Raw genomic sequence first — 26,950 nt, forward strand, 5'->3', positions numbered from 1 at the left:
TGCCATACTGTATTTCATCATACGAAAAAGTGCATTTAAAAAATTTGAGCGGGTCCCTTTAATCCAGCCCGCCAATGATTTGTAGTATTCCTCTTTAATCACGAATTAAATACGTAGTAACACAATTTTTGTTTGAATTCGCATAATTATCATGCATTTCGCAGGACCAAAAACACAAATAATGGTGTGATAGCCCCCTGCTACCATGTGCCGACGTTTTTAAACCAGGTGAGCATTTAAAATAGATGATTAAATGCAGCCAATTGTATTAAAACTGATTTATTCTTTGGTTTAGTCAATGTGAGCTGAAACGTTTATTGATTGGTCAATATTTAACAAATAATTACTATGAGCCAATCAAATTATTTAAATGTGCAAACAAGTGAGCTGAAACGTTTATTGATTGGTCAATATTTAACAAATAATTACTATGAACCAATCAAATTATTTAAATGTGCAAACTAGCCAAAAGAAAACCTTTGGATTGAACGTATATCCAGATCTGTACAACTGCTTGCAGCTGTTCAGCGTAACTTTTTGAAACCATGTCCAACTGGTGACATGCACCTTTTAAAATGTTGAATGAAACAGAAAATGTTATGACAAAAATATGGCTAATGGAATGATTTGAATCATACATGTTTATTGCTTTAGCGTTTAACAACGAACTGGTGGTAAACTTGTTACCCCACAACGACAGCCTGAGTCAGCTTCCTGTAAAATAAAAAAAAATGGCTGAATAGTTATCAAAGAAACGGATTCTCCAGTAAAATTGATAAAACCATGTTTAGTATCAATTCTGTTCTTAAAACATTCTAAGAGGGGGAAGCTTCGAACGCAAATTGTACTTCAAATTTATAAAAATAGCATTTTCGGTTAAGTTAAAACTTTAAAATAAATGTAATGACTTGTGCGACATGATTGTTATACCCTAGCACAACCGACTAAGTGCTTTCCTATTTCAAGAACCAATAATAATCATTCAATACTTCCGAATGATCAGAAAACTACACTGTCGACTAAGTACAGGGGTAATGTAACCTTTTCCGTTTAAAATTTGTAAGTCTTAACTTTTGGAAAGGGCTCAGATATTTCAATTAGTTACTATTGGAACGTGCGACTTCAACAAACACCAACAAATCCCTTCAGAGAAAAACATGCTCGAACCTGACATTGTCCGCTGTTTATATACAGTAAACTATCAATCCACACAGAGTCCAGGCTTTGCTAATTAGCATATAACCAACGAAATAAACATACGTACTATGAACGTACTTCCGTCTATAACGGAATGTTATACTATGAACGCACATCCGCCGCCTACAGTGGACCGTTACATTATTATGAACGCACATCCGCCGCCTACAGCGGACCGTTACACTAAAAATTTATAGACATGTATATTACACTCATTCGATACGCACATAGCAAGCCCAACATTTGCGTTAGGTGTTATGTTCTAAGCTTAAATATGTGAACATTAAATCTAATACCTAATACGTATGATAGTTTGCACGTAAAATATCTTACTTATGTTCACAGACATATAGCTCCTCCCTACTACACTGCACGTCAGCGAGCTGAAAGTCATGTGACTTGCCGTCGCCATGGAAATAGTCAAGTAGGGCACAATCTTCGGTCCCATCCTTACTGTAATGGTCGGGCTCACCCGGGGACCACATGTCGAACTGTTATGGTGAAATTTTCAAATCATGGCTTGGCTTTTAAATTAACGGATTTGCATTTTCACATTAATCACAAGAAGTAACGTATAAATACTATACAATTAAGCCACACCAAATTAATAACTTGTTCGTCGGATTTCCCGCACCCATTTCTTCAGAAAAGCAAAACAAATATTTTATGTTTTTATCACTTGCGCCCGCACCATCTAAAAATAGATAAAAAAAAATTACGAGCGCTAATTTGTTTAGTAGAATGTAGCCCTTTCCCTTATAACCGTGTTTTTCGATCGTAGCAATTATCAAAGCACCGGCTAGTATCAATCATGCAGCCGCTCTAATTAGAGTCAATGAACGATATAGACCCGGATACAAGCGTCTAGATGATCGAGACTAAATTGGCAACATGAAACCATTATTAAAAAAAATGTTCTTATGATTGATATACATGTTTTCACATGCTCAATACACTGTAAATCAAAAATATCATTATTCCTGAAACTTTTATACCTAAAGTATCTATTATTGCTTGATTTATCATTTAGAGTAGAGATTAAAGCATAAGCCGCTGCCCTATAGTTGAAAGGTCATTTTGGAAGAACTGTCATGGCGGACGGTGCAATTTTTAGAGTTTGTTTTTCAAGTGAAGCGATTTTTCTTAGGAATAACTTGACCCCCCCCCCCCTTTTTATTGGCTTAAAATGTAATTTAAAGCTTGTACTTTAAGAATATATATCATAGCCTGCATTCGCTCGAAATGCCTTTAAATGTTGTCTAAAAATTATAATTTTACATTGAATTATATAGGGAATAACAATGGTGGTGTGTAACCTAAAAGGGACCAAACTGCTTTGTTTAAAAAGTGTCATTTTTGGTAAGAAATGTATTGCATTTCACTATTTCTGGCAAATTTTCACAATTAAATGCATTTATCTTGTCCGGTTGATCAAAATATGCTATTTCCTGGTTTTCACAACTTTCGCCTATTTTTTTTTTTAAAAATAAGTCGTTTGCAATCTTACGAGCGCTGAAAATGTCAAAATTTGGTGAAAATTCGATTTCGAGAACTTGAAATGTTTGCAAAGATGTGTAGAACTGCCCCATTTGATGCTTAGAATGCCATATGGGTCAAGGTTCAGTTGAAAAACCTCAAAGAATGGCATTTTGGGCCAAAACGCCTTAGAGAATACAGCAGCACAGGCACTTGGGTGACAGGCAGTGAAACTGGAAAACCTGACACAGACTATCAGATTGAGCTAGCTTTTGGTGTATTTATGTATGAAGGACTAATCGAAAGTGTTTTTCATAAAAAATGCAGGGACGGGTTTAGTATTTCACTTCCTGATTCTTGAAAATTACGTGAACAAATGACAATTCTACCACCATTTAAAGTTTGATTAAATTTTGGACAAATGTGTTTGTTTTAATTTGGCTTCCGCTTAAAGTAAACGTATATATACTGGGCAAAAAGTGCTGAATTTCATCGTGAATGACAGTGATTATCCAAAGTTTGAATTTGGTTCGGACATGTTTGACGGGAATACGGATGACCGTTACCTTGAAAAGACAGTTTCCAATTGGTCATCTATACCTTCTACACCTGTCCAGGTAAAAACTTCAGGTGTGTATTTTAACTTCTTTGTTGTTAGCAAATATGATGTATTTTTTGTATTATTTGTTGTCTTCAAATATATACATTTAATGATTTATGCATGTTTGTTTTTATTTTGCTACAGATCAGATAGTGTTTATTTTATTCATGGCTTATTGAACATGTATTCAAAATAAACCATCTCTCTCTATTTAATTCATATGCAATGCATGTACAGTAATAGAAAAATAAAGTTTGGCCAAAAAACGAGCACCACTTTTCTTGTGTTATCATCAAACTGTTTCAGTAATGCAAACTACATTATACTACAATGGACATTTATGTATAATATTGCTTATTAAAATTTCAGATTCCTCCGATGCAGCAGATCATGAAACTCCTTCTTGTGGTGGAGGCCTTGGTCGCCGATGAGTCAATGTTCGTGGACAGTAGGATGACGCTAAAAATTAACTTGACTGACAGTCCTATGTGCTTCATGCAATCCCATGAGTTTTACCATTCACAAAAAAACATCAAACAAGTCGGATTGTGTATATTTTGTAAATATTAGTCAAAAAGAATTTTAAAAAATATGGTGTCAGACTGTATGATTGGAAAAAGGTATTCATCACACTTTTTGTTGCGAGTAATTGTTTGTAGATTTTTTAGATGTTCATGTGTATATTTAAACTATATATGGAAATCATTCAAGTGTTAAATATTTATGCTGATTGTTTTTTTGTCAATGAAAAAATATTGCATAATATTCTTGTATTTTCTTGAAATATTTTTTTGCTATATAAAAAATTGACACAATCAGTATTTGCTATACAAAAAAAGTGAAAGTGTCTTTTGTATTTTTATTTATATTATACTTGTCTAAATTTGAACAAAATATCCAAAAAATTAAGGAAAATCTGTAAGTTTAAAACAGATAGGCGTTAAATTCTGAGAAAGCCTAAAATCAATCTGGCGGTGGCTGGAATTTTCTGTGACATATTTGGTGCTGAAATGGTTTACAATACGGTCTATGATTTTTGTATATTCTCTTCCAGAACTAAGATGGCTACCAATGCCAATCGTGTAGTCATTGCAAGAGTGATAGCTGTAGTTTATATTTGATTGCAAATGCCTATATTTATTTTGTGAGTTATTTTTCAAGTCACCTTGTCTAGTGATTTCCATGGCATGAGATATGACAATGTATTTTAATAGATAATTATTTTTAACTAAGTTTTCCTAAGGAAAAGTGGAAAACCTAGTTAATAGATTTGGATATGCCATTGGGCAGACAGGTGGCTGTGACCATTGGCGCTTGTGTCTAGGCTTTAACTTAGCCATGCATAGGGTATTTTGAAAAAAAATAATTAAAAAGGTTTAAAAAACTGGAAAACTGTGGTTTTGAGTTCTCTCATTTATTAAATATTTTAAAGAAATACATTTGCTTGATCTCAAATAGCATTTGTTTGATCTCAAAACTAATATTTGTATATAATTATCTTGTAGTGTTATAATTATTTCACTGGATGTTATCCTTGTACTGTTTACAATATCATTGTTTAGTTAAAAAGTGAATAAAATTTGAGCAAAAGTGAGTTTAATGACTATATATATTTGTTCGCTCTTCGCTCGCTCCTCTTTTTTGCTAAATGCAAAACAAATATTTTTTATTATTATTTCGCTCGCTCGCCCCATTATTTTGGGAAAAAATCCGATGAACAAGTTATCAATTTGGTGTGGCCTTATTGACAAGTAAGCAGTTGAATATGAACTGGTGTTCACTGGCAGAAATTCAAATCGACCGCGACGCAGCTGAAGTAAATATGGCTTCCTTAAAGTGAATTTCAGATCGTAGGCAATGGTGCACTAATCAACAAGTGTTTTATTCTAAGGCAATTTAATTGTAAGATGCCATCTCTTCCAGTCTCGTGTTTTGTCCCATTTGCTTAAAATATGTTGTATATGCTAGCTTCGTAGACATCTTGTTTAACTTATTTTAAACAGACTGTAAATAAAACATACTTGGTACAAAGGTAATGCATGCAAGTATGTTTTGAAAAGGTAACTACTGCATTTTGAAAAAAATAATCTCGAAACCTAACTTCATACTGTAGTTTTTTTGTACATTAATTAGTTTTAGATAAAGAATACAAACAGCCCACCTCGGCTGCCTGAGGGTCGTAGATTGTGTGGCTGGTGGCCCATTCCCAAATCTTGTCCTGTCGTTTGTCGGAGAGCGCAACCCATACACTGGCTTGCGATGCTGGAATGTTGTTTGAATATTAACATTGTGTCACATAAGTACTTGTTTTACAATTTAATGTTCAACTGTTTATAAAGGGTTCATATTCAGGTTTCAAGTCCATGCAAATATATAAATATCACAAGTGTTAGCATTTTTATTTTGGATATGCGCACATGCTAAACGTTAGTAAATAAATTTTACCTAATAAAGACAGTTTTTAAGTAAAACATGGAGGTTATTATCGTTTATTTACATTACATTGTGTTATTTCATCTTTATGAAAGGATAGAGAAGAAAATACTGCATTTAAAAGGTTCGTGCGATGTATCTATAGCACCAGTATGCCTAACCAAAGGTTGGTGTCGCATTCATGGCGTCAACTTTAAATAAAGATGTCTTCGTATTAACATACTTCTATTGAGCAAAAGGCTGCGGATGTTATCAAATTCTGCCTGAGTTTCTATTTCGACCAGGTATCCTTCGAGGATCTGACATGATATCTAAAAGAGAAAAACAACAGCAACAATGTAGTGGAAACAGACGTTTGAAAGGGGTTCTGAAACAAGGGTCAACGATATTATTAAATGATTTCTTGTTGTTGAAATTCAAAATCTATAATAAATTATTTAACCTTAAAGCTGCACTCTCACAGATTGAACGTTTTGACAACTTTGTTTTATTTTTTGTCTTGGAACGAGCATTTTTTGCGTAAATATCTGCACACCAGTGATAAAAGACTGATGACAAAATATCAGATCGCAGATTTCATATTTCCACTCCAAATTTGATGTTTTATGAGTTTTTCTTAAACCGTTACTAAAGGTTTAAGCCATAACTTAAATTTGGAATGGAAGTAGGAAAATCTGCGATCTGATCTTTTGTCAACAGTCTTTCGTCACTGGTTTGCAGATATTTTCGCAAATATTGGCTAATTCCAAGACAAAAAATAAAAAAAAGGTTTGAAAACCGGTAAATCTGGGGGAGTGCAGCTTTAAATGTTTGTTAGATAGGCCTCAATCTTGAAACGTAAAGGTTCCAAGTGACATTAGATAAAGAAACAGGTAGATCCCTCTTACCTCTCAATATACATTTGCTAATGATTTTACGATAAAGAAAGGGGCCAGCCAGGGGTTGCTTTATTAAAGGATTTTACTTTAATTATTCTAAGCCTGTGTAAATGTCACAAATGGTAATACATCGATGTTTTTATTTACTAACTTCGAATTCATTTTCTCGAAACCTCTTAAGCTTAACTGGCTTAAGTAACTTATTTCAAGAAGCCAACATAATACTTAAATTTATTTTCTATTAATGAAACATTCTTTATTGTGATTATCTTAAAGTGACACTCTTACTCCCAAATATGATTTACCACACTTAATAATATTGTTTTAATATTCCAAAAAGGATGAATAAATGTAAAAAATATGGTTCTCATGAAGGATATTGAGTTTAATTTGAAATAAATGAGAATAAAACACAGTATTTCTACCTTATGAGACTATAGTAAACCATAGTCAATCTTTTAGCACTCACCAATCATTTACTATTTTTGCGCTTTCTGCTATTAAATTCACGATTACAATTTTATTATCAGTAGTAAATATTTTCCATAACTGCATTATTTAGTAAGTAGTTTAAGATTTATCAGTCAAAGTGTATGTGTGTTATACAAGTGTATGTTTTAATTTTGAATAAGAGTGTCACTTTAAACATAATTTCTATTTAAATTCTTAAATCTCTAAAAAAATAACATGAATTATATGGAAACAAAAATACTGAGATAAGCTTAATCCTGTTATAGGGGACATAAGAAGTTTCGAGAAATTGGGGCCTGGGGCGTAGCTAGGGCCTAAACAAATTGTAGGCCGGATGATTCATGTGAGTTTTGGGACGTTTATTATGCACACACTCAATTATACTTGCAATGATTACAATAAAACCAAGTTATACACTCTGCACTCTGCAATAATGTATTTGGTAAATTCTTTATTTTTATTTCATACAATTAATAAGATAATAGAATTAGGAAAGCAACTTAAGTTAGGAAATGACTTAAGAAGTTTTATGAATACCAATCCAGGCCTACAAGGCCTATATATAGCTACGCCACTGAATATGACCAATCGAGTTACAGGGCCTATATGTAGATACGCCACTGAATATGACCAATCGAGTTACAAGGCCTATATGTAGTTACGCCACTGCATATGCTCAATCGAGTTACAAGGCCTATATGTAGCTACGCCACTGACTATGACTAATCGAGTTACAAGGCCTATATGTAGCTACGTCACTGACTATGACTAATCGAGTTATATGTAGCTACGTCACTGAATCTGACCAATCGAGTTACAAGGCCTATATGTAGCTACGTCACTGACTATGACTAATCGAGTTAAAAGGCCTATATGTAGCTACGTCACTGACTATGACCAATCGAGTTATATGTAGCTACGCCACTGAATATGACCAATCGAGGCACAAGGCCAATTTGTAGCTACGTCACTGAATATGACCAATCGAGTTACAAAGCCTATATGTAGCTACGCCGCTGAATATGACCAATCGAGTTACATGGCCTATATGAAGCTACGCCACTGATTATATGACCAATCGAGTTACAAGGCCTATATGTAGCTCCGCCACTGAATATGACCAATCGAGTTACAAGGCCTATATGTAGCTACGTCACTGAATATGACCAATCGAGTTTCAAGGCCTATATGTAGCTACGTCACTGAATATGACCAATCGAGTTACAAGGCCTATATGAAGCTACGCCACTGAATATTACCAATCGAGTTACAAGGCCTATATGAAGCTACGCCACTGAATATTACCAATCGAGTTACAAGGCCTATATGTAGCTACGTCATTAAATATGACCAATCGAGTTACAAGGCCTACATGTAGCTACATCACTGAATATGACTTCTAAATCGAGTAAAATCTTGATTGAAACGACCCTGAGCAATAGTATGCACTATCTCTGACTATGTTATCATACACACCATAGCCTCCGTCCATGTGACCTCATCATGGCTGACAAAATAGCATGACCCTTGACCCCCGTCAATGTACGCTCTCGGACATTCAGATCCTGAAATAAAGTGTCCACATGCGGTGGCAATTATGGTGTACCTTAAGGCAAAGGTCACTAGATACCAGAACGTTATACTTACACGATGCGCCGCTGATTGTTAAGAACGTTGTAAATGTTAACAACGCGATCATAAACGGCATCGTTGTTAATTTTTAAACGTTAAAGGGACTGTACTCCGTATGATGAAATAGCGAAAAAAAAAGACAAACTTGTCGGAAACTGACATAATCTTTGTATGGATGTGTACAATGCATTGAAACTTTCTATCTAAAGTACCACATAGTTTACAATTAATGTCTTTTTCGCTGTGTTTTCGTATTTTTCCATTAAAAAAAGATTACTGGGTATGTCTACCTAGTAGATATCATTTCTTATGCGTGATTGGCTAGTCGATGTTATCACGTGATATTACCGAGTTAGGTGTATAGTTTAATTATATCATCCATTTAGAGTAAGCCTTTATAGCTCAGTTGATACGACGCTGGACCGCAATTTTGGTGACACCGGTTCGAGCACGGTCTTCGACACATTTTTTTTTAATTTTGGTATTTATTTTTACAATTATCATATCAACGAGTAAAACATTTTATTAAATAATTGTCCTGAGATTCGTTACAGAAAAACACTTTTTCTGGTGCCAATCTGGTGTACAGTCCCTTTAAATACTTGATGGTTTGCTCACATATTAAAATATAAACAAGTATAGATACAACGGTTGTCTAAAACCTAGTCAGAAATACAGCATATCACAAGTGCATCCATTCAACTTCCAGGGCGGTTATCGAATTTGAAAGTTAACATTGAGGACGTTAACAGCGTTGTTAACCTTAAAACTTTCTAAACAACCGGCCCTAATGCACCAGTCACTTGTAACCCCCAGGTCCGGGGGTATACCGTGGAAAGCCTGGGAAATGGGCCGTGTTTTTACTTTCCAGGTGGCCCCGCAGCGCCGGGTGAATGCTGTGGTTTTGTCTTCGCGCCAAATATAGCAGGGAATGGGCCTTACTTACTGTCTCTGGGGTGCGGGGGCATTTTGCGGGGGTTTTACCAGCAGTTCGTTCCCGCAGGGTGGGAATTTTGCCCGGGCTTGGCTGGACCAAAAGTCAAAGTCCCCGCTATTCCTCGGACCTGGCGGGGGGGGGGGCGTGGTTACAAAGCACCTGTTCATTATTTTAATATTGCTTCCCTTGAGCGGAGCCGTGGATCTTGTCAACCCGAGAAAACTAATTGGCATTGACGAAACGGTAGAAGGTTAACCCAGTATCGCATCGTACTATGACGTCAGCGGGTGACAATGCGCTGAGGTATGGTAAACACATACATGTATACACAACGTAAACACGATCTTTGTACATGTGATCATCCTGACAAGGTAGTCAATGCCAATAACAATTGAAGTTTAGTTATGTTCATCTATGGCAATATTGTGAATTATTATATAAATGGAAACATAATACGATGCACAAAACTCCTACCTTCAGATGAAACCAGAAGAATACTCAATAACAAAAAGAAACACATTCTGTCAGACAAATGGAAATCTAATTAATTAGGTCAGGATAAGAATGGAATAGAAAGGCTCTGATTGTTAAAGATAATGTAGGTTAAAAGAAACCTGTATTTAGATCGCAAGGGCTGCTATTTAGTAATACCTTTATTTCAATCGATATTTTGCATGCACATATTGCATGACAATTAAATTTCTAGACTGTATTTTTTTTTTTTTTTTTTTGAATGATCGTAGTTTACAATTTGTTCTTATATCTGAACATAATAACTAGGGACGGCATTGAATTTGCAGATACGACTAAACTCCATTCGTTTTAAATTTACAACGATTGTGAACTTGATAAGCTTAGTCACTTTCGTTGGCACGATTTTACGCGATCGTGTTGTCTTGTAATGGCGGGGGACACCGCAGTGCCCGGATTAACTTGCACCGGCTTGGTGTCCATGACCAAGTTATGTATATTTCTAACTGGCCTTCCCATACGCGGACTAAAATTGATAAGAACACCTAAAATTAGTAGCAGATTGTCACACCGCAGACGATTCTTGTAGGAATAATGTGTGCAAAATCTGTTCTCGTTTGTTTAGTGTTCGTTGTGGGTATTTATCATTTCATCATCTTTTTAAATTTATAGATGCGTAGTGAATAGCAAATTTAAAGTCATATAGTTTACACATATTTTTTTCAACATATATCAAACATCACATTGTAATACAATCTGATGTTTTGATATTATACAGTCGAAACTCGCTATGTCGAACTCTGTTATTTCGATATGCTGGTTATGTCAATTTTTTTTCCGAACATATTAGGTTAAGTTTTTATTTCGATTATATCCAATATTCGTTATCTCGAAGTATTTTCTGAGGTCCAAATGACTTCGACATAGCGAAGCTTTACTGTATGTCGGAACAGATAAAAAGGAAACCAGCTTATATGTTTCTCTGAAATCGATTAAAACTCACTTAAGAATAACTTTTAATTATATTTTTTGCATTTATGTAAAGTTTGTCTCTCGACGTTTGGAGTATATATTTACTGGGCATTCAGCTGTGTTAATTTACAATAAAAGAACGACACAAAATACACGAAGAAAGCATAAGTTCTTTTTCTAGGTTTGTGTTAAAAATATAAACTATTTATCAAGAATGAATTTTAATATACTTGATCATATACCGACCATACATTTGTTAATTTAAATGGTGTGCTCTTGGCATACGGCAAACAAACAATACGGATTCGAAAACTCCAATCCATGAGCCGATTGTTCAGAGCTTTGTTAAAAGTTAACAACCTGATTAACGACATCTTTGTTAACTTTTAAACGCGAACTATTTGATGATGTGCTTTAGTTTAAACATATTTATTTTACAACGATTGTGAAACAAGTTATTACAACATTATATTAATCACTCTCGTTGACACGATTTTACGCGAGAGTGTGGTCTTGTGTTGTGGGGGAAATCGGAGAACCCGGAGAAAACCCACTTGTCCGGCTTGGTGACCACAAACCAAACTCACATGCGCCCAAGCCGGGAATCGAACCCGGGTCGCCTAGGTGAGAAGCGAGTGCGCTAACCACAGCGCTAACCACTGCGCTAACCACTGCGCTAACCACTGCGCTAACCGGATAACCTGATGATGTGCTCACAAAACTAAACAAACAATAAGTACAGCTAAAACAGTTGTATCAAATATTGTTAGAAATACAGCAGAATTAATGTGTGTTCATTCATTCCAGAGCAGAATATATTTGAATGTTAACAACGATAACTTTAATATCGTTGTTAACTTTAACAAAGTTCTGAACAATCGGCAGAATGTTTGACCATAAGTATGATAATACAATCTACTATTGCTGTTCATCAAATGCCCGCAGAAGTCAACGCCAAGTAAAGCAATAACAGTGTGTGTAAACCACGTGATAAATTGCGCCATAAATGCTACGTCGGAAGGCATTATTTTGCTTTGAATGAAGACTTTGAAGTTTAAACACAGATAACTTCTCTACTTCTTCACCATTTTAAATGAAACGTAGCACAGTCTACGCCGCTTACGGAGCCCCGCCTTCAGTCATTTACCAGAGTTTGATTGAGAGTTTAGATTCTTATAACATTTCGACAAACCTTTTCACAATACGGCCGTCTGACGGAGCACTGTCAAAACATCATTTGTCGAAGTGTTTGATAAAACTAATAATCTTATCAAACTTCGGTAATAAAACGAAGGCGGGGGTCTTTAAGCGGCATATACTGTCTTTTATTTTATTTAAACTGCTGTAGTAAATAAAAGGTTATCTTTGATTTAAGTCTTCATTTTAAGCAAAATGTTGCCATCCGACGTAGCTTACATGACATAATTTATCACTTGGTATACACACACTGAATAATGGTTGCTAACGAGACGTGTGTGTACATATGGTCGCTTCCATATATTCAATGATTACAGTGGCCAATGTTAAGCATGTCGATGATTGGAGCGAGGAAACCAGGTGTCCACTGGTACACATCGCTAAAGAAAATATGCCAATTTAAATTGAAACGAACAATTGCGACACGTGATGGTTACCGTGTATTGAATGATTACAGTGGCCAACGCCAAGCACGGCGATGATGGATGTGAGGGAGTCAGTTGTCCGATTGTAGACAGTGCCATCGAAAACCTGGAGATGCAATACAGGTATTGTCCGTATAGTGGGGCTGGCTAGAATTTCGATAAAGTTTCATTTTCGCGTTTGTTTTGTAGAACAAAATCGAGGTGTGCCATAGCCTTACTATACTCCTTGTTGACTGCAGAAACGCACGAGCGTTGACGCTCTAGAGAGATGCGATAGTTAAATTGAAGAAAATATGGAAATTGTACTTTATTAATAAATACAACTTCAATGATCTTTTTTTTACAATGCTTGCCCTCCTTGGCATCTGTTTGTTGAAGAACTACATGTACTGCAAATAAAATAAACGTTTTATGTTTCGGAGCATTGACTGATCGTGGCTTTCGTCCGATTGCATCGAGTTATTCTAAATCACGTGCACCATCTATAGCTTGTTGATCGACTTCGCACATCCAAGAAACTGAGATGCCGGCATCAGCAATTAGCCGTATACTTGAATCTTGTTGAACTAGGTTCAGAAGGGGCAGTCTTATTCCCCATTAAAAGAATCCATACAGTTCGATTGATATACAGTAAAACCTTTCTATTCAGGCCACCTATGGGACTTTGAGAAAATCGTCTTAACAGCGGGGTGGTCTCATTATTGAGTTTGTGCTGATTAGGTTTGTGAATGGTCAAGTGGTGGAATTCAGTAGATTTCTCCTATGTATATGTACATGTTTAACTGGGTATTGGTAGTATGGGGGTAAAGTGAATACTATATAACATATAGTTAAATAACAGTATAAACAGTTGTATCATAGCCAGTCACACTTAAGATACATGCTGCTGTAATTTTCGACGCAGCATTCATTTCTCAGGCTAGGTTTGTTCAGCCGTGGCGTCACACTTAAGATACATGCTGCTGTAATTGTTGATGAAGCATTCATTTCTCAGGCTAGGTTTGTTCAGCCGTGGCGTCACACTTAAGATACATGCTGCTGTAATTGTCGACGCAGCATTCATTTCTCAGGCTAGGTTTGTTCAGCCGTGGCGTCACACTTAAGATACATGCTGCTGTAATTGTCGACGCAGCATTCATTTCTCAGGCTAGGTTTGTTCAGCCGTGGCGTCACACTTAAGATACATGCTGCTGTAATTGTTGATGCAGCATTCATTTCTCAGGCTAGGTTTGTTCAGCCGTGGCGTCACACTTAAGATACATGCTGCTGTAATTGTTGATGCAGCATTCATTTCTCAGGCTAGGTTTGTTCAGCCGTGGCGTCACACTTAAGATGCATGCTGCTGTAATTGTTGATGAAGCATTCATTTCTCAGGCTAGGTTTGTTCAGCCGTGGCGTCACACTTAAGATACATGCTGCTGTAATTGTCGACGCAGCATTCATTTCTCAGGCTAGGTTTGTTCAGCCGTGGCGTCACACTTAAGATGCATGCTGCTGTAATTGTTGATGAAGCATTCATTTCTCAGGCTAGGTTTGTTCAGCCGTGGCGTCACACTTAAGATACATGCTGCTGTAATTGTTGATGAAGCATTCATTTCTCAGGCTAGGTTTGTTCAGCCGTGGCGTCACACTTAAGATACATGCTGCTGTAATTGTTGATGCAGCATTCATTTCTCAGGCTAGGTTTGTTCAGCCGTGGCGTCACACTTAAGATACATGCTGCTGTAATTGTTGATGCAGCATTCATTTCTCAGGCTAGGTTTGTTCAGCCGTGGCGTCACACTTAAGATACATGCTGCTGTAATTCATTTCTCAGGCTAGGTTTGTTCAGCCGTGGCGTCACGCTTAATTATTAAATTACCCGAGTAAAACGGCAAACCATACTTTACTTGGTTATAGCTCATGGTTTTCAAAATAAACTTACTCCAGCGGATTTATATTATCGTTTAAGTCGTAATGCATGAAATATGACCTGTACACACATTTCAGCGACCAGCTGTGCCGCGCCATTAACGAAATAAGGTGTGGTCAGCATCACATAGTTGGTGACGAGCAGATTTGTGGAACAAACGGACATACGTACCCTGATCAGTAAGTCAGAAGATATGAATGGTTGTTTTAGCCGTTTAAACATGTCACCTATTTAGAAAACTAAGTTGGTTGATTTCATGTTATGTCTGAAATACCAAAAACACAATAACTGTGACATAATTTGTGTTGGATTAAAACGATAAAACCAAGCGTTTGTAAGAACTTTAAAATATTTTAAGGGCAAAAGCAATACACGTTGAAAATAATGAGAAAAACACAAAATATTTCGCAAACCTTGAGAAAAAACATGCAGAGAAAAAAACAGTGTATAAATTAAAGGTAAACAATGAAATAGTCACAGGCGTAACAAATACACTAAAAGAAGAAGTCAAATTTTATAAACAACTATATAAAAAAGACACAACCTTAGATGAGAATATCAGAGACTTATTTCTTAACGATAATAATAACAAACTTTCCGAAACTAACAGCAACTCCTGCGAAGGCTTACTTACAATATATGAATGTGGAAATGCACTAAAAGACATGAAAAATAATAAAAGCCCCGGTTCGGATGGTCTCACAGCAGAATTCTATTAGATTTTTTGGAACGATATTCAGAAAGTTTTAATAGACTCTTTAAATTACTCCTTCAGAAATGGTCATTTAACACCACTTCAAAAACAAGGTATAATCTCTCTTATTCCAAAACGAGATAAAGACTTAGAAAACCTTTCAAACTGGAGACCAATCAGCTTATTAAACACTGAGTATAAGATAGCAACGAAGGCAATTTCGAACAGAATAAAAAAAGTTTTACCTGAACTTATTGATAACGAACAAACGGGCTTTATCAAAGGCAGATATATTGGTGAAAACGTTCGTCTAATAGTTGAGGTCATGCAATACCTTGAAGAGAATAATATGCCCGGACTCCTGTTTTTCGCCGACTTTCAAAAAGCCTTTGACAGCGTAGACCACTCTTTTGTATTAGACAGTTTGAAAACTTTAAATTTTGGCTCGGATATAATACAATGGACAAAACTCTTCTACAACGATATACAAAGCATAATAACGAACAATGGTCATTTGTCTGAAACATTCCAAATTGAAAAAGGGGTAAGACAAGGATGTCCACTCATCGATTTTATTTATTATCTGCTTACAAATACTGTCTAGCAATATAAAACAAGATACCAATATTAGGGGAATCAAAGTTATTAATACGGAAATCAAACAATCGCTTTTTGCTGATGATGCAACTTACTTTATTGATGGTTCTGAGAAATCTTTCGAATCCTTGATCAAATCATTAGAGTCCTTTTCTAAATGCTCTGGCCTAAACCTCAACATTAATAAATGTATAATCCTAAGAGTGGGAACGTTAAAGAATACTACAATTAAATTATGTCAATCTAAATCCTTTATATGGACTTCAGAATATGCGACAGCGTTAGGCATCACATTCTACAATAACAAGCAACAAACAATCGACACAAATATCAACAAAAAGCTAAACGAACTACATAAGACATTAAAACAATGGAAACATCGAAAACTAACTTTGTTGGGTAAAGTAACAGTTGTAAAAACGTATGCGCTACCAAAGATAATATATCCATTTACCGTGCTGGCGAATCCAAGCAAACCCGTTATTGAAAATGTTAAAAGGGCTAACTTCAAATTTATATGGGATGGGAAGCCAGACAAAATAAAAAGACAAATACTGTATCAAAATTACGAATATGGAGGATTAAAACTAACAAACATTGAACATTTTCTTGACTCAATAAAAGCGTTATGGGTTAAACGATACTTGGATGATAATAATAAAAGCCAATGGAAAATCTTCTTTAAAAATAAACTGAAAGCACATGGCAACCAACTAATATTTGAATGTGAAATGGATAAATATTTCATTGATAAAGTGTCAGGACAATGTGCATTTCTGAACAATGTGCTTGAAGCATGGAGCAAAATAAAACAAGTTTACGATCTAAATAAAATAAAAATAGCCAAAACAGTTATATGGAATAACAAAAACGTCCAAAACCTAGGAAACACACTTTTCTACAAACATTGGTATGAAAAGGGTATAAAACTTTTTGAACACATTTTCGATTATAGAACCAATAATTTTTATGTTTTTAATGAAATTGAATATCTATACGGCATAGTAAACACCGATTTCATAAGATATCAGACCCTCATTAAATCTATTTCTGCAGAAACGAAACAACAGCTGATAAAAGATGGAATTAACCACATAAACGGCACGTCGCTTCGAGAAAAAATGGTAGAATCTAGGCAAAGAAATAATATCCTGTACTTAATATTGAACAAAGCAACAATTTCATCGCCAGCTTCAGAATTAAAATGGAATGAAGCCCTGGAAGAAAACATTGAGTGGAAAAAAATATACTGTAATATATACATATCTACAATAGATACTACGTTACGTAGCTTTTACTACAAATTTCTTTTAAGGACAATACCAACCAACAAACTGCTTTTTAAATTGAAACTTGTCGATTGTAGCTTATGTACATTCTGTAACTCGGGTATTGAATCTATTGAACATTTATACTGGGAATGTTACAAGACACAACAATTATGGAATAAATTAAACAACTTCATAGCTTCAACAACAATTAACATAATTATAGGTAAACGCGAAGCTTTATTGGGAACAGTGACAAAAAACAAATACAACAACATATGCAACTTTCTTATTATTCTTATGAAATTTTATATACATTCAACCAAGTATAATAAAAGAACACTATCCTTTGATGCATACTTGACGTATTTGAGATTAAGGATTAAAATAGAAGAACAAATTGCGTTGAACAATGACAAACTTGAAACCCACAACAAAAAATGGGAAGTACTTAAACATACAATATCATTTAACAATAAAAAGACACAATTAGCCATACAAAGAACTCTTAGACTTAAAAAAAACAACAACAACATTAATGGAATCTAATACAGGGGACACCGATCGTATAAACATGATACGATCGGGTGTGTATGAAATGTGTATGTGTGCGTGCGTGTGTGCGTGTGTGGGAGCGAGTGTTTGTGCGTGTGCATGTGTGAGAGCATTATTGTTTCTGAATATATGTATTTCCTATCAACATAAATAGATATGTTGTATATGTTGAGAATTTAAAACTGTACTGATATATGTATCTATGTGAAAAATAAATGAGAGAAAAAAAAAAAAGAACTTTAAAATGAGTATACTAGACTCCCTCTCCCTCCCTCCCCCACTCCCCTCCCCTCCCCTTAATAACTGACGCTGATCGGTGCCGTTCTTGTGGGATGGGTATTATATAAAATAAAATCCGACTTTTTAAGACTCCAGTTTGAAGTTAGGGAGCTCTCATTTAGATTTAATTACGTTAGCGTTACTCACTATTCTATTCTTGATTTCATCATAATCTAAAAGTTTCAAGTTAGCCTTTAAAACACAAAACAGCTCAGTATTCTAGTTGTTATTATGGTCATCATTTTTGACGATGATTACGTTACTTAGCAACGACGGCATTTTGTTATTGTGATAACATCATTTTTGACGATGATTACGTTACTTAGCAACGACAGCATTTTGTTATTGCGATGACATAATTTTTGACGATGATTACGTTACTTAGCAACGACAGCATTTTGTTATTGTGATGACATCATTTTTGACGTTGAGTACGTTACGTAGCAACGACGGCATTTTGTAATTGTGATGTCATCATTTCTTTACGTTGAGTACGTTACGTAGCAACTACGGCATTTTGTTATCGTGATGTCATCATTTCCGACCTTGGGTACGTAACGTAGTAATGACGCCATTTTTTATTGTGATGTCGTCATTGTTGACGTTGTGTACGTTACGCAGTAACGACATCATACTTTAATGTGGCCCTTGTTATGATTTTTGACGTTGTGTACGTTACGTTAAGTAGCAAAGACGCCATTTTGTTATTGATTTGTCCAAATAAACATAAAATGAAACCGGCTACAAAATAATTACTAGTTCTGTGCGTTACGTAGTATAGCGCAGAATTTTTGTCTTAACATTTTGGCGCGCAAATATTAGTGCGCGGTTTAATCGGGTGTAAAAGTCAGGTGACCAATGGCTATTGGTCGGCGGTTTAGGCGGGATAATGGTCGTGGCGATTAGTTCTATGCTCGACAGCGATCTGAACGGTCAACTTTTCAGGCAATCAGGTTCAAGTTTATGTTGTTTTACAATATTATCGCCGGCAAAGGTGTTTGTTATTTGTAAAAGAAGTGTTCAGACTAGCATAAACCCATGTTATATTGTATATAAATATGAATGTGATCCTTTTCAAGCGGAGAAAATTCTACTTTTGTCATAAATAGATAATGCTCTTGATGTGGCGAGACAATTGAGTATACAGTTTGAACATTTGCAATAACAGACTTTCTGAACGGTATGAAATAAGATCTATTGTTATAACATAATTATAACCTTTAATATTATTATGCACAGAAACAAATTGGTATGACGTGATATATGAAACATGTTTAATTCCGGACTAACGTGTCGGTTCAAGGTTTAATATATTCTAAAGTGGTGTTCTAAGTAAATCCAAAGCCGTCCACGCTTCAACTATTTAATGGAGTGAAGATATCGATATCAAGAGTAGTATAATATGACGTACTCTGAAAATGCAGAAATAACAATCTTAAGCATAATATAAAGAATTAATACATAGAAAATCACATATATTATCCATAGAAATAAGTTAATGACTAGGTCCTAACAACTATTCAACTCAATTGAATAGTTTAGCTGAGACAATCTAGTGGCCGTGATCATTGCTAAAATACACAGAAAACTATAAAACACATAAAACACAAGACTAACACAGCAGCAACACATTTTACATCCCGATTATGGATCAAGTATTCTGTCTTTAACTTTAACTCTGCTCTCTTCATCACCCACACTGTGCCCGTGTATGTCTGTCTGGATGTAAACATAAGGTGATTAGTGCCATGAATACACAATATACATTTATATGCCGCCATGTTGAATTGTAAAACAATGTCAGCACTGAAGAGGAAGACAATTTCCGCTTCTGTCTACTTAATACTGAGAAATACTCAACCCGTTGTCTTTCATTCAGCTGCCACTACGCAAAGGCTCGGTGTAACCACCAGAGACGTCCGGATGAATATCCGCGTGTAGAGATCGCCAACCACGGCGCATGCGCAGACACCACCACTCTTGCAGTTGACACGATGACATCAGCAATGCCAATTGTCACCGCATCACCGATGCCCGATGCTCAGGTTATTTGCTCATTACCTACTAGTGATTCCATCCTATGTCCATGTAATACGTTTTATAGGTTAGCTATCTTCGGTTGCATATAGATGAAACGTGTGATTTGTTTATCTGGCCCCTGGCCAAGACTTACAAACTCATTCTCATGACTTATTTTTTCGTTCACACGACTTTATTATCTTTAAGTCGTGGCCACGACATACTTATTTGTGGGAACAATATTGTAAGTCGTGACAACGACATAACTAAGTCGTGGCCACTTTATAATATATATGTGGTATCTTTCGGTACTGGTACCCAGCTAGTAGATTAGTCCAAGGGAGATAACCGGGAACCAGGACCTGGAAAGATAGGAGACGAATCCGAGGCATGAGGTCAGGAGCATGCTTGCTGTAGTTGAAGGTAAAACGCCAATTTCTAAGACGAATATACGGGTTATGCAGATACCTTAAGGAGAGGTAATTGCCCTAAATGAGCTATGCTAATTGGTATATTAAAGTAAGTTGAAAAATACCACATATATGCTAAGATGGTAGGATGAGTAGTATAGGTGTCCGCCTCGTACTCAAGAGGTGGGTTCTAAGTTCACCAAAAGGCACGGTTTGATTATTTTACCATAAAGGATACCAGTTTTGGTTTCTTTCAAGAAGACGGACTCGAGCATTTTACAAATAACTTGTTGACAGTGTTGCACCTAACATCACTGCCAACGAAAAGTCTCAATTAAACCGAGACTGCTGTAAGTGACTCTATCTATCTATCTTCTTTATTTCCTTCATTACTGAAGATATACAAGTTATGTACATATTATAACAATAAACATATTATAAATGGAAGGGTTACATAATGATTAAATAAAAACAACAACATGGTGCTGCACAATGCAGCATACATGTAGTTAACACAATATGTATACAGCTTTTGCGTGTCGGTCAGGTACATGCATATATGTATATATATATATACATATATCTATAAACGTCAGCAACATGTCCTGCGTGCCCTACGCATTACCTTCCCTAAAGGGGAACTTTAACACAGTCGTAGATGAACTTAAATGATTGTTTGAGGAAAACAAGGTTTTCCTCTTCATTTAACAGTGGTAAGATAGGAGCACCGAGGAGTCTCAGTAAAAAGAAAGTTCCGTCTAGGTGCAATAAGTCTGGAAGGAATTGGGTCCCAAAACATGAATGCCTCTTATAAATGACGTGCGTAATGTCGATGTCGCAACGCATACATGTACACTATGTACTAGCACATCTGTCATTGGAATAGAACATTGATCGCAAATATTATGCTAGAGTTTGACACTTCGGCACAAATGTATTGCAATAGTGTTCATTATATATCTGTATCCGCTGTGAAAAAAACACACTTTGTATACTATACATGGACGGACGTTTGGATAAAGAACCCTAAAATATTGAAAACTGTCATCACAAAGCACACGCGAGTTCCACTCGCTCTCTTCAAACTGGTAAACTAAGGTCTTAACGTGGCCTTTCCAAATTGATTTGGATGGCAGCTTTGATGGATTAACAATCACATCGTTAACAGTTGTCTGTAAACCATATTTAAATAGAATACCACACATATCAGGTACAAAACTATACATGTGAGTTCCAACTTGTGATAAATATAATAGATACCTACGAATAAACAGATTCCTGCTAATGCAGTGGACATTTAAGCTTAGGAGTTTGTGCAAAAACAGAAGCTTTCTAATTTAAATGTCGCAACTAAGCTTATGCAAGTCAACTATCGCTTCACACATATCAGATCTAGTCAATATTGTAAACCCCAGTATCTTTTTTACAATAAAGTGTTGAAACCTAATGACTAAGTTAGCATTTGTCGTAGACATGTTACACCAAAGCTCGCAACCATATAATGCTATTGGTTTGACAATTTTCTTATATAGATCTATAGAGATCAGTGGGTTGATTCCATGGGGACTAACCCCCTCCGCAGCCATGGAATAAAATGCGTTTCTCGCCTTATGTAATCTTTCTTCAATGCGAGTGGTATATTTTAAATTATAGTCCTGCCTTATACCAAGATGGATTACGTAGCTTGATTGTTCAATGTACATGTTTCCATGAAGTATTCCAATTGGTGGTGCAGTTCGTCGTTTTGTAAAGACAACCGTGTTTGATTTCTTGACATTGACTTCAATTTTCCAGCTCTGGCAATACGTATAGACAATGTCTACTAGGCGTTGTATATTAAGGGGAGTGACTGATACTAGTGAGATATCATCCGCAAACGATGAATTACCTCCCTTTACTGACATAACCATACTTCCATAATTGCTTCGTTCAAGGTCGACGAGAAGTTGGTCGACGTAAACCAAATACAAAAATGTTGACAGGACCCTCCTTGCCTAACAGAACGCAGAATGTCAAACGGCTCTGATTAAAGTCCTTGCACTCTTATCACACATTTCAGGTCCTTGTACGAGCTTATTAAGAGTCTCAGAAATTTCCCAGTGTATCCAAATTTGCCTAACTTGAAGAAGAGTCCCATGTGCCAAACGGAATCAAAGGCAGCTTTCTGGTCCAAGCAGGCAACGTAGGCATTGCTTCCACTTTCAATTTAATGGTAGATCGTCTCTTGAAGGTTAAAGGAGGTAGTTATGCAACTGAGATCTTTTTGGAAACCTTGCTGCTGAGCTAATGGAAATTTTTGACTATGCACATTGATGTTTGTATTTATCCTTGAAAGAAGCATCTTTTCAAACTATTTACAAAAAACACGGAATTAATGAAATCGGCCGGTAGCTGCTTGGAGCCGTTTTATCTTTTCCCTTTCCCTTGAAGAGTGGTACTAAAATGCTTGTTTTCCAAGTTCCCGGTACATTTTCATGGAATAATATTGCGATAAATAACCGTACTAGCGCTTCCTGGATGATTTGTCCTCCCTTGAGTACGTGCTCGTTGAGGATATTGTCAACCCCAGGCGATTTCTGTGCTTTAAGCGTTTTGGTAACTTCTTCAACTTCAGTCAATGTAATTTGCTTTGTAAGTATATGATTATTGAAGAGTTCCCAAACAGAATACTCGTTAACATCGTCTATTATTGATTTGTCTTTTTGCAATGTTTCGTGGGGTCTGCTGAACACAGTCTGAAAGTAATGCCGAAAACCGTTGGCTACTTCGTTGTCTGTATATGAGTGTTTGTCAAATATTATTTCATTGCATCTCTCGGATTGTTTCCCATTACGCTTTCTAAGTAACTTCCAAACTTGTTTGTAGTCAATTTTAGCGGTTCTATTTAAGCGAGTGCTAGTGTGTTGATTGTTGCACCTACCATTACTGGCAATGAACAGTCCCAATCAAACCGAGACTGCTCCTAGCCAGTACTAGGAGCTAGGAGTGTGGATTGTGGAGTGTGTATAGTTGCATTTGAAATTTCTGTAAATGGACAGTCCAAATCAAACCGAGACTGCTGTAAGCCAGTGCTAGGAGTGTGTATAGTTGCACCTGCAATGTAACCACATAGTTAGTACACATTGTATATAAAGTTATAAACAAACACATGGTGTTTGCACATGGTGTACGCACAGGTAGTACATACTATGAACTTGAACACAGATATACAGACATGATCAAATTAGATGAAAATGAACAAAAACATCATTCAAATTTAACATACTTACATTGCAGACAACAGCGACTGATATGCCCATTGCGCAGACGACAATGACGGATGCCCCAACGCCACCGACGACAACTGTTTCTTCCCATCAGATCATCAACAATGTCTTCTGCTCAAACGCTAACTACATATCGTGCACCAACAACTTTTCCATCGTATGTGGTTCAGACGGAATCATCTATCCAAACCAGTAAGTATATGACCGTCTCCGTGGCCTAGTGGTTAAGCATCCGCCTACGGCGCGGGAGGTCGTGGGTTCGATCCCTCAGGCCGCGTCATACCAAAAGACGTTAAAAATCGGTACAAGTAGCTCCCTTGCCTGGCGCTCGGCATTTAAAGGGTAGTGCTTGGAAAAGTAGTGTACTCAGTACTGGTTTAACCCAGGAAAGTTGTACCCCGTGTATCGGTGCTTTACACCGAGCACGTAAAAGAACCAAGGGGTCTCTTCGAAAAAGAGCTAGGGTATCGCACCCGGGCTTCCTTGTATCCCACCATTGTCTCTTCAGTGTGCTGTCCCTTCAGCAAAAACAAAGGACCCCGTTGGAAATAAGTGCTTGCACTTTCACGGGTTATCCTTGACCGCAAGGTCTAAAGAAAATCATACATACATACATACATACATACATACATACATACATACATACATACTACATACATACATACATACATACATACATACATACATACATACATACATACATACATACATACATACATACATACATACATACATACATACATACATACATACATGCGTAGCCCCATTTGGATTATACACAAATCAATGTTAATTTTAGAAATGAATTGCGGGGTTGATGTCATTATCGGGGTATGAACGAAATTGGGCAGGTCAAAGTGTGTGGAGTCCGAAGGACTTCACGCGTACTTTGACCAGCCCAATTGCGTTACTCCGATAATGACATCAATCCCGCAATTCATTCCTTATATTTACACCAATGGTTCATTCTTTCATTCAACAATTGTTTAAAAAAGTTCTTCATTTCATTTAGAAAACCTTTTAGTAATTCTTTCCTACCCAACGGACCGACTGTAGCCGGAAACAAATTTTCAAATGACGTCACGATAACGCGGAAAAAGATCAACCACTTGAAATCTCTTTTAAACGTAAAATTGAAACACTTATGGCAACAATACATTTAAAATATAATAAATTAACACTTTCTAAAATGTTGATTTATTTATTTACGGGACCTGCTGATACAATACAAACAGTAACAAGATCAATAGTTTTCATGTATATTGTTATGCGATGAATTGCAATCCGAACATATCCGAAGATGTTGCGTTCATCGATTGAACAACGCAATTACCGAAAGGCAGTTCATTTAAGGAATGGAAGTTGAGGTGGAAATATTAAAAAATAACGTTTTGTGTGTATTGTTTTAAAATAAATTAACTGTTTATTCCAAAAGTTTTTTTTTTGTTTCATTAAGGTCCGACATTAATGCAAACGTCGTTTGAAGGACAACAATTTAAAATGTTTAAAAATCCCAATTTTTGTTTAGTTGTGAGGTTCAATATTTAGCAAGCATAATCTACATGTGCGGCTGTAATTAGGAATTGAGCATTTTTTACGAAAGAAGATTTTATCAGATTTCAAATAAAAAAGCATTTACGTTTTCCCGGAAATTCCTTAATACAAATTGAATATGTTTATGAGTCAAATTTATCAGAACAACCAAATCACTAATGGCATAAGGCTTTGTGGTGATTGCAGCTATTTAAATAAAAGATATTTGCATTCTTGTAACCAGGAAATGAATTTCATCCACTATTCTCCATTACTTTTTGAATAACTATTAATTTGAAACGAAATCTTCAAGATCTCTCACGGCATTGTTGATAGGGTAGTCTGGGGCATTTTGACACAAAAACAAACTTTAAGTAATAATGTCGACAGACTTTTCCAAACGAATGTGAAATCTGATAAAATCTTTTTTCTGTAAAATTTGTTTACCAACTTTTTACCACCCCAAAACATGTCACCAAAAATATATGTTTTACTCACAAAAAAACCCCTCAAAACAAAATAAAACAAAAACTTTTGAAACATTTTAATTTTTGACCTTCCCCACCCACTTTTGCACTGTGGAAGGCCCTTAAAGTATTGCTCATTTACCTTATTCGACGTGATCCATCACCTATCGACATATAAAAATAGTTTTCATCCATCCGAAACTGCTTCCTTCCCAAATATCTTCAAGAACTGTTTAATTGATAGCCTATCAAGTTTCTCTTTGAATATCATGTACAAAGATGATTCCGGTGATTTTGTTTATTGATGTCATTCGCATCGCACAATGATGCTTGTTGGGACATGACATCAACAGAGTGGAATACGGCCGTATTGCAGTGGAGTGGAATAACCGGACTACTTTATTTTGCGATATTTAATGCGTGTGGATTAATGATGAGTACATAATAAAACCTCTTCGCATTGTTTACCCTCTGTCGCTACATCACAATGTTTTATGCACTAAATTATGGTGCACGAAACGGTCCAAATCTCCCCAATTTACGAAGCAGCCGTATGTGTGGTCGTACCGTATATGAGAGCAAGACCGTACAAGAGCAGACCTTACATTTGGGACCTTTGGACCATTAAGTACACCATTCTTACATTGTTTCAGCTGTGAGATGTTGAAAGCCCAGTGCTTTGACCAAACCATCAAAGAAGCTGATATGACAACCTGTCCCATTCCGGGTGCTGATCTTGGGCAGACCATCCTCGTGTAGTAACAATTCCTGCCTCAATTTGTCGTTGTTAAATTGTAAAATATACACAGCAAACTATTCATTGTATTGATCGTTTTGACTTTTTAGAGGCGCTCGTGTACAATCTTTATAACCCGGGTTCTGGAGGCTTAAAATCCTGCTTGTACAAGACATCAGCTATTTATCATTCACAAAAGATGTCAATTTCTTAGATCATATAAGTCATATTTTCAATAGTATCTGTAAGAGTTAATTCGTTTACGTAATTTCAAAGGTTCAGTGAAAACAAAACTCTTGAAAATAATAGCCGGATAGTGGAGAAAGTGGAGAAAAAACCCATATCCGAATTGACATATCGAAAACCGTTACGACGTCGACTTGGATGACGACGCTTTATTCTCTAACCTGGGGTAGTGATTGTGAGCATTATTAAAAGATACATGCTGTATGCTTGATAAAACACTATGTCTTAATGCTGTCATTAAAAGGGCGAGACATCAGATGACACAATTGCAAGAAAAA

At 36.1% G+C, this 26,950-nt stretch overlaps 2 protein-coding genes across 2 annotated transcripts; one reads left to right on the plus strand and one right to left on the minus strand.

Moving 5' to 3' along the window:
- Window positions 1–615: 615 nt before the first annotated feature.
- Window positions 616–10,183, minus strand: LOC128230179 (C-type lectin domain family 10 member A-like). The gene is made up of 6 exons (XM_052942236.1): window positions 10,100–10,183; window positions 8,533–8,621; window positions 5,931–6,018; window positions 5,436–5,536; window positions 1,531–1,688; window positions 616–714 (listed from the first exon to the last, which is right to left on the minus strand). The coding sequence occupies exons 1-6, from the start codon at window positions 10,143–10,145 to the stop codon at window positions 684–686; spliced, it is 513 nt and encodes a 170-aa protein (XP_052798196.1). The 5' UTR covers window positions 10,146–10,183; the 3' UTR covers window positions 616–683.
- Window positions 10,184–10,643: 460 nt separating this feature from the next.
- Window positions 10,644–26,508, plus strand: LOC128232219 (uncharacterized). The gene is made up of 6 exons (XM_052945654.1): window positions 10,644–10,733; window positions 12,723–12,813; window positions 14,680–14,781; window positions 19,875–20,040; window positions 23,701–23,882; window positions 26,344–26,508. Exons 1-6 carry the CDS (start codon window positions 10,691–10,693, stop codon window positions 26,447–26,449), a joined length of 690 nt encoding a protein of 229 aa, XP_052801614.1. The 5' UTR covers window positions 10,644–10,690; the 3' UTR covers window positions 26,450–26,508.
- The last annotated feature ends 442 nt before the right edge of the window (window positions 26,509–26,950 follow it).

The sequence above is a fragment of the Mya arenaria genome, chromosome 4, assembly GCF_026914265.1.
Source record: "Mya arenaria isolate MELC-2E11 chromosome 4, ASM2691426v1".
Lineage (NCBI taxonomy): Eukaryota > Metazoa > Mollusca > Bivalvia > Myida > Myidae > Mya > Mya arenaria.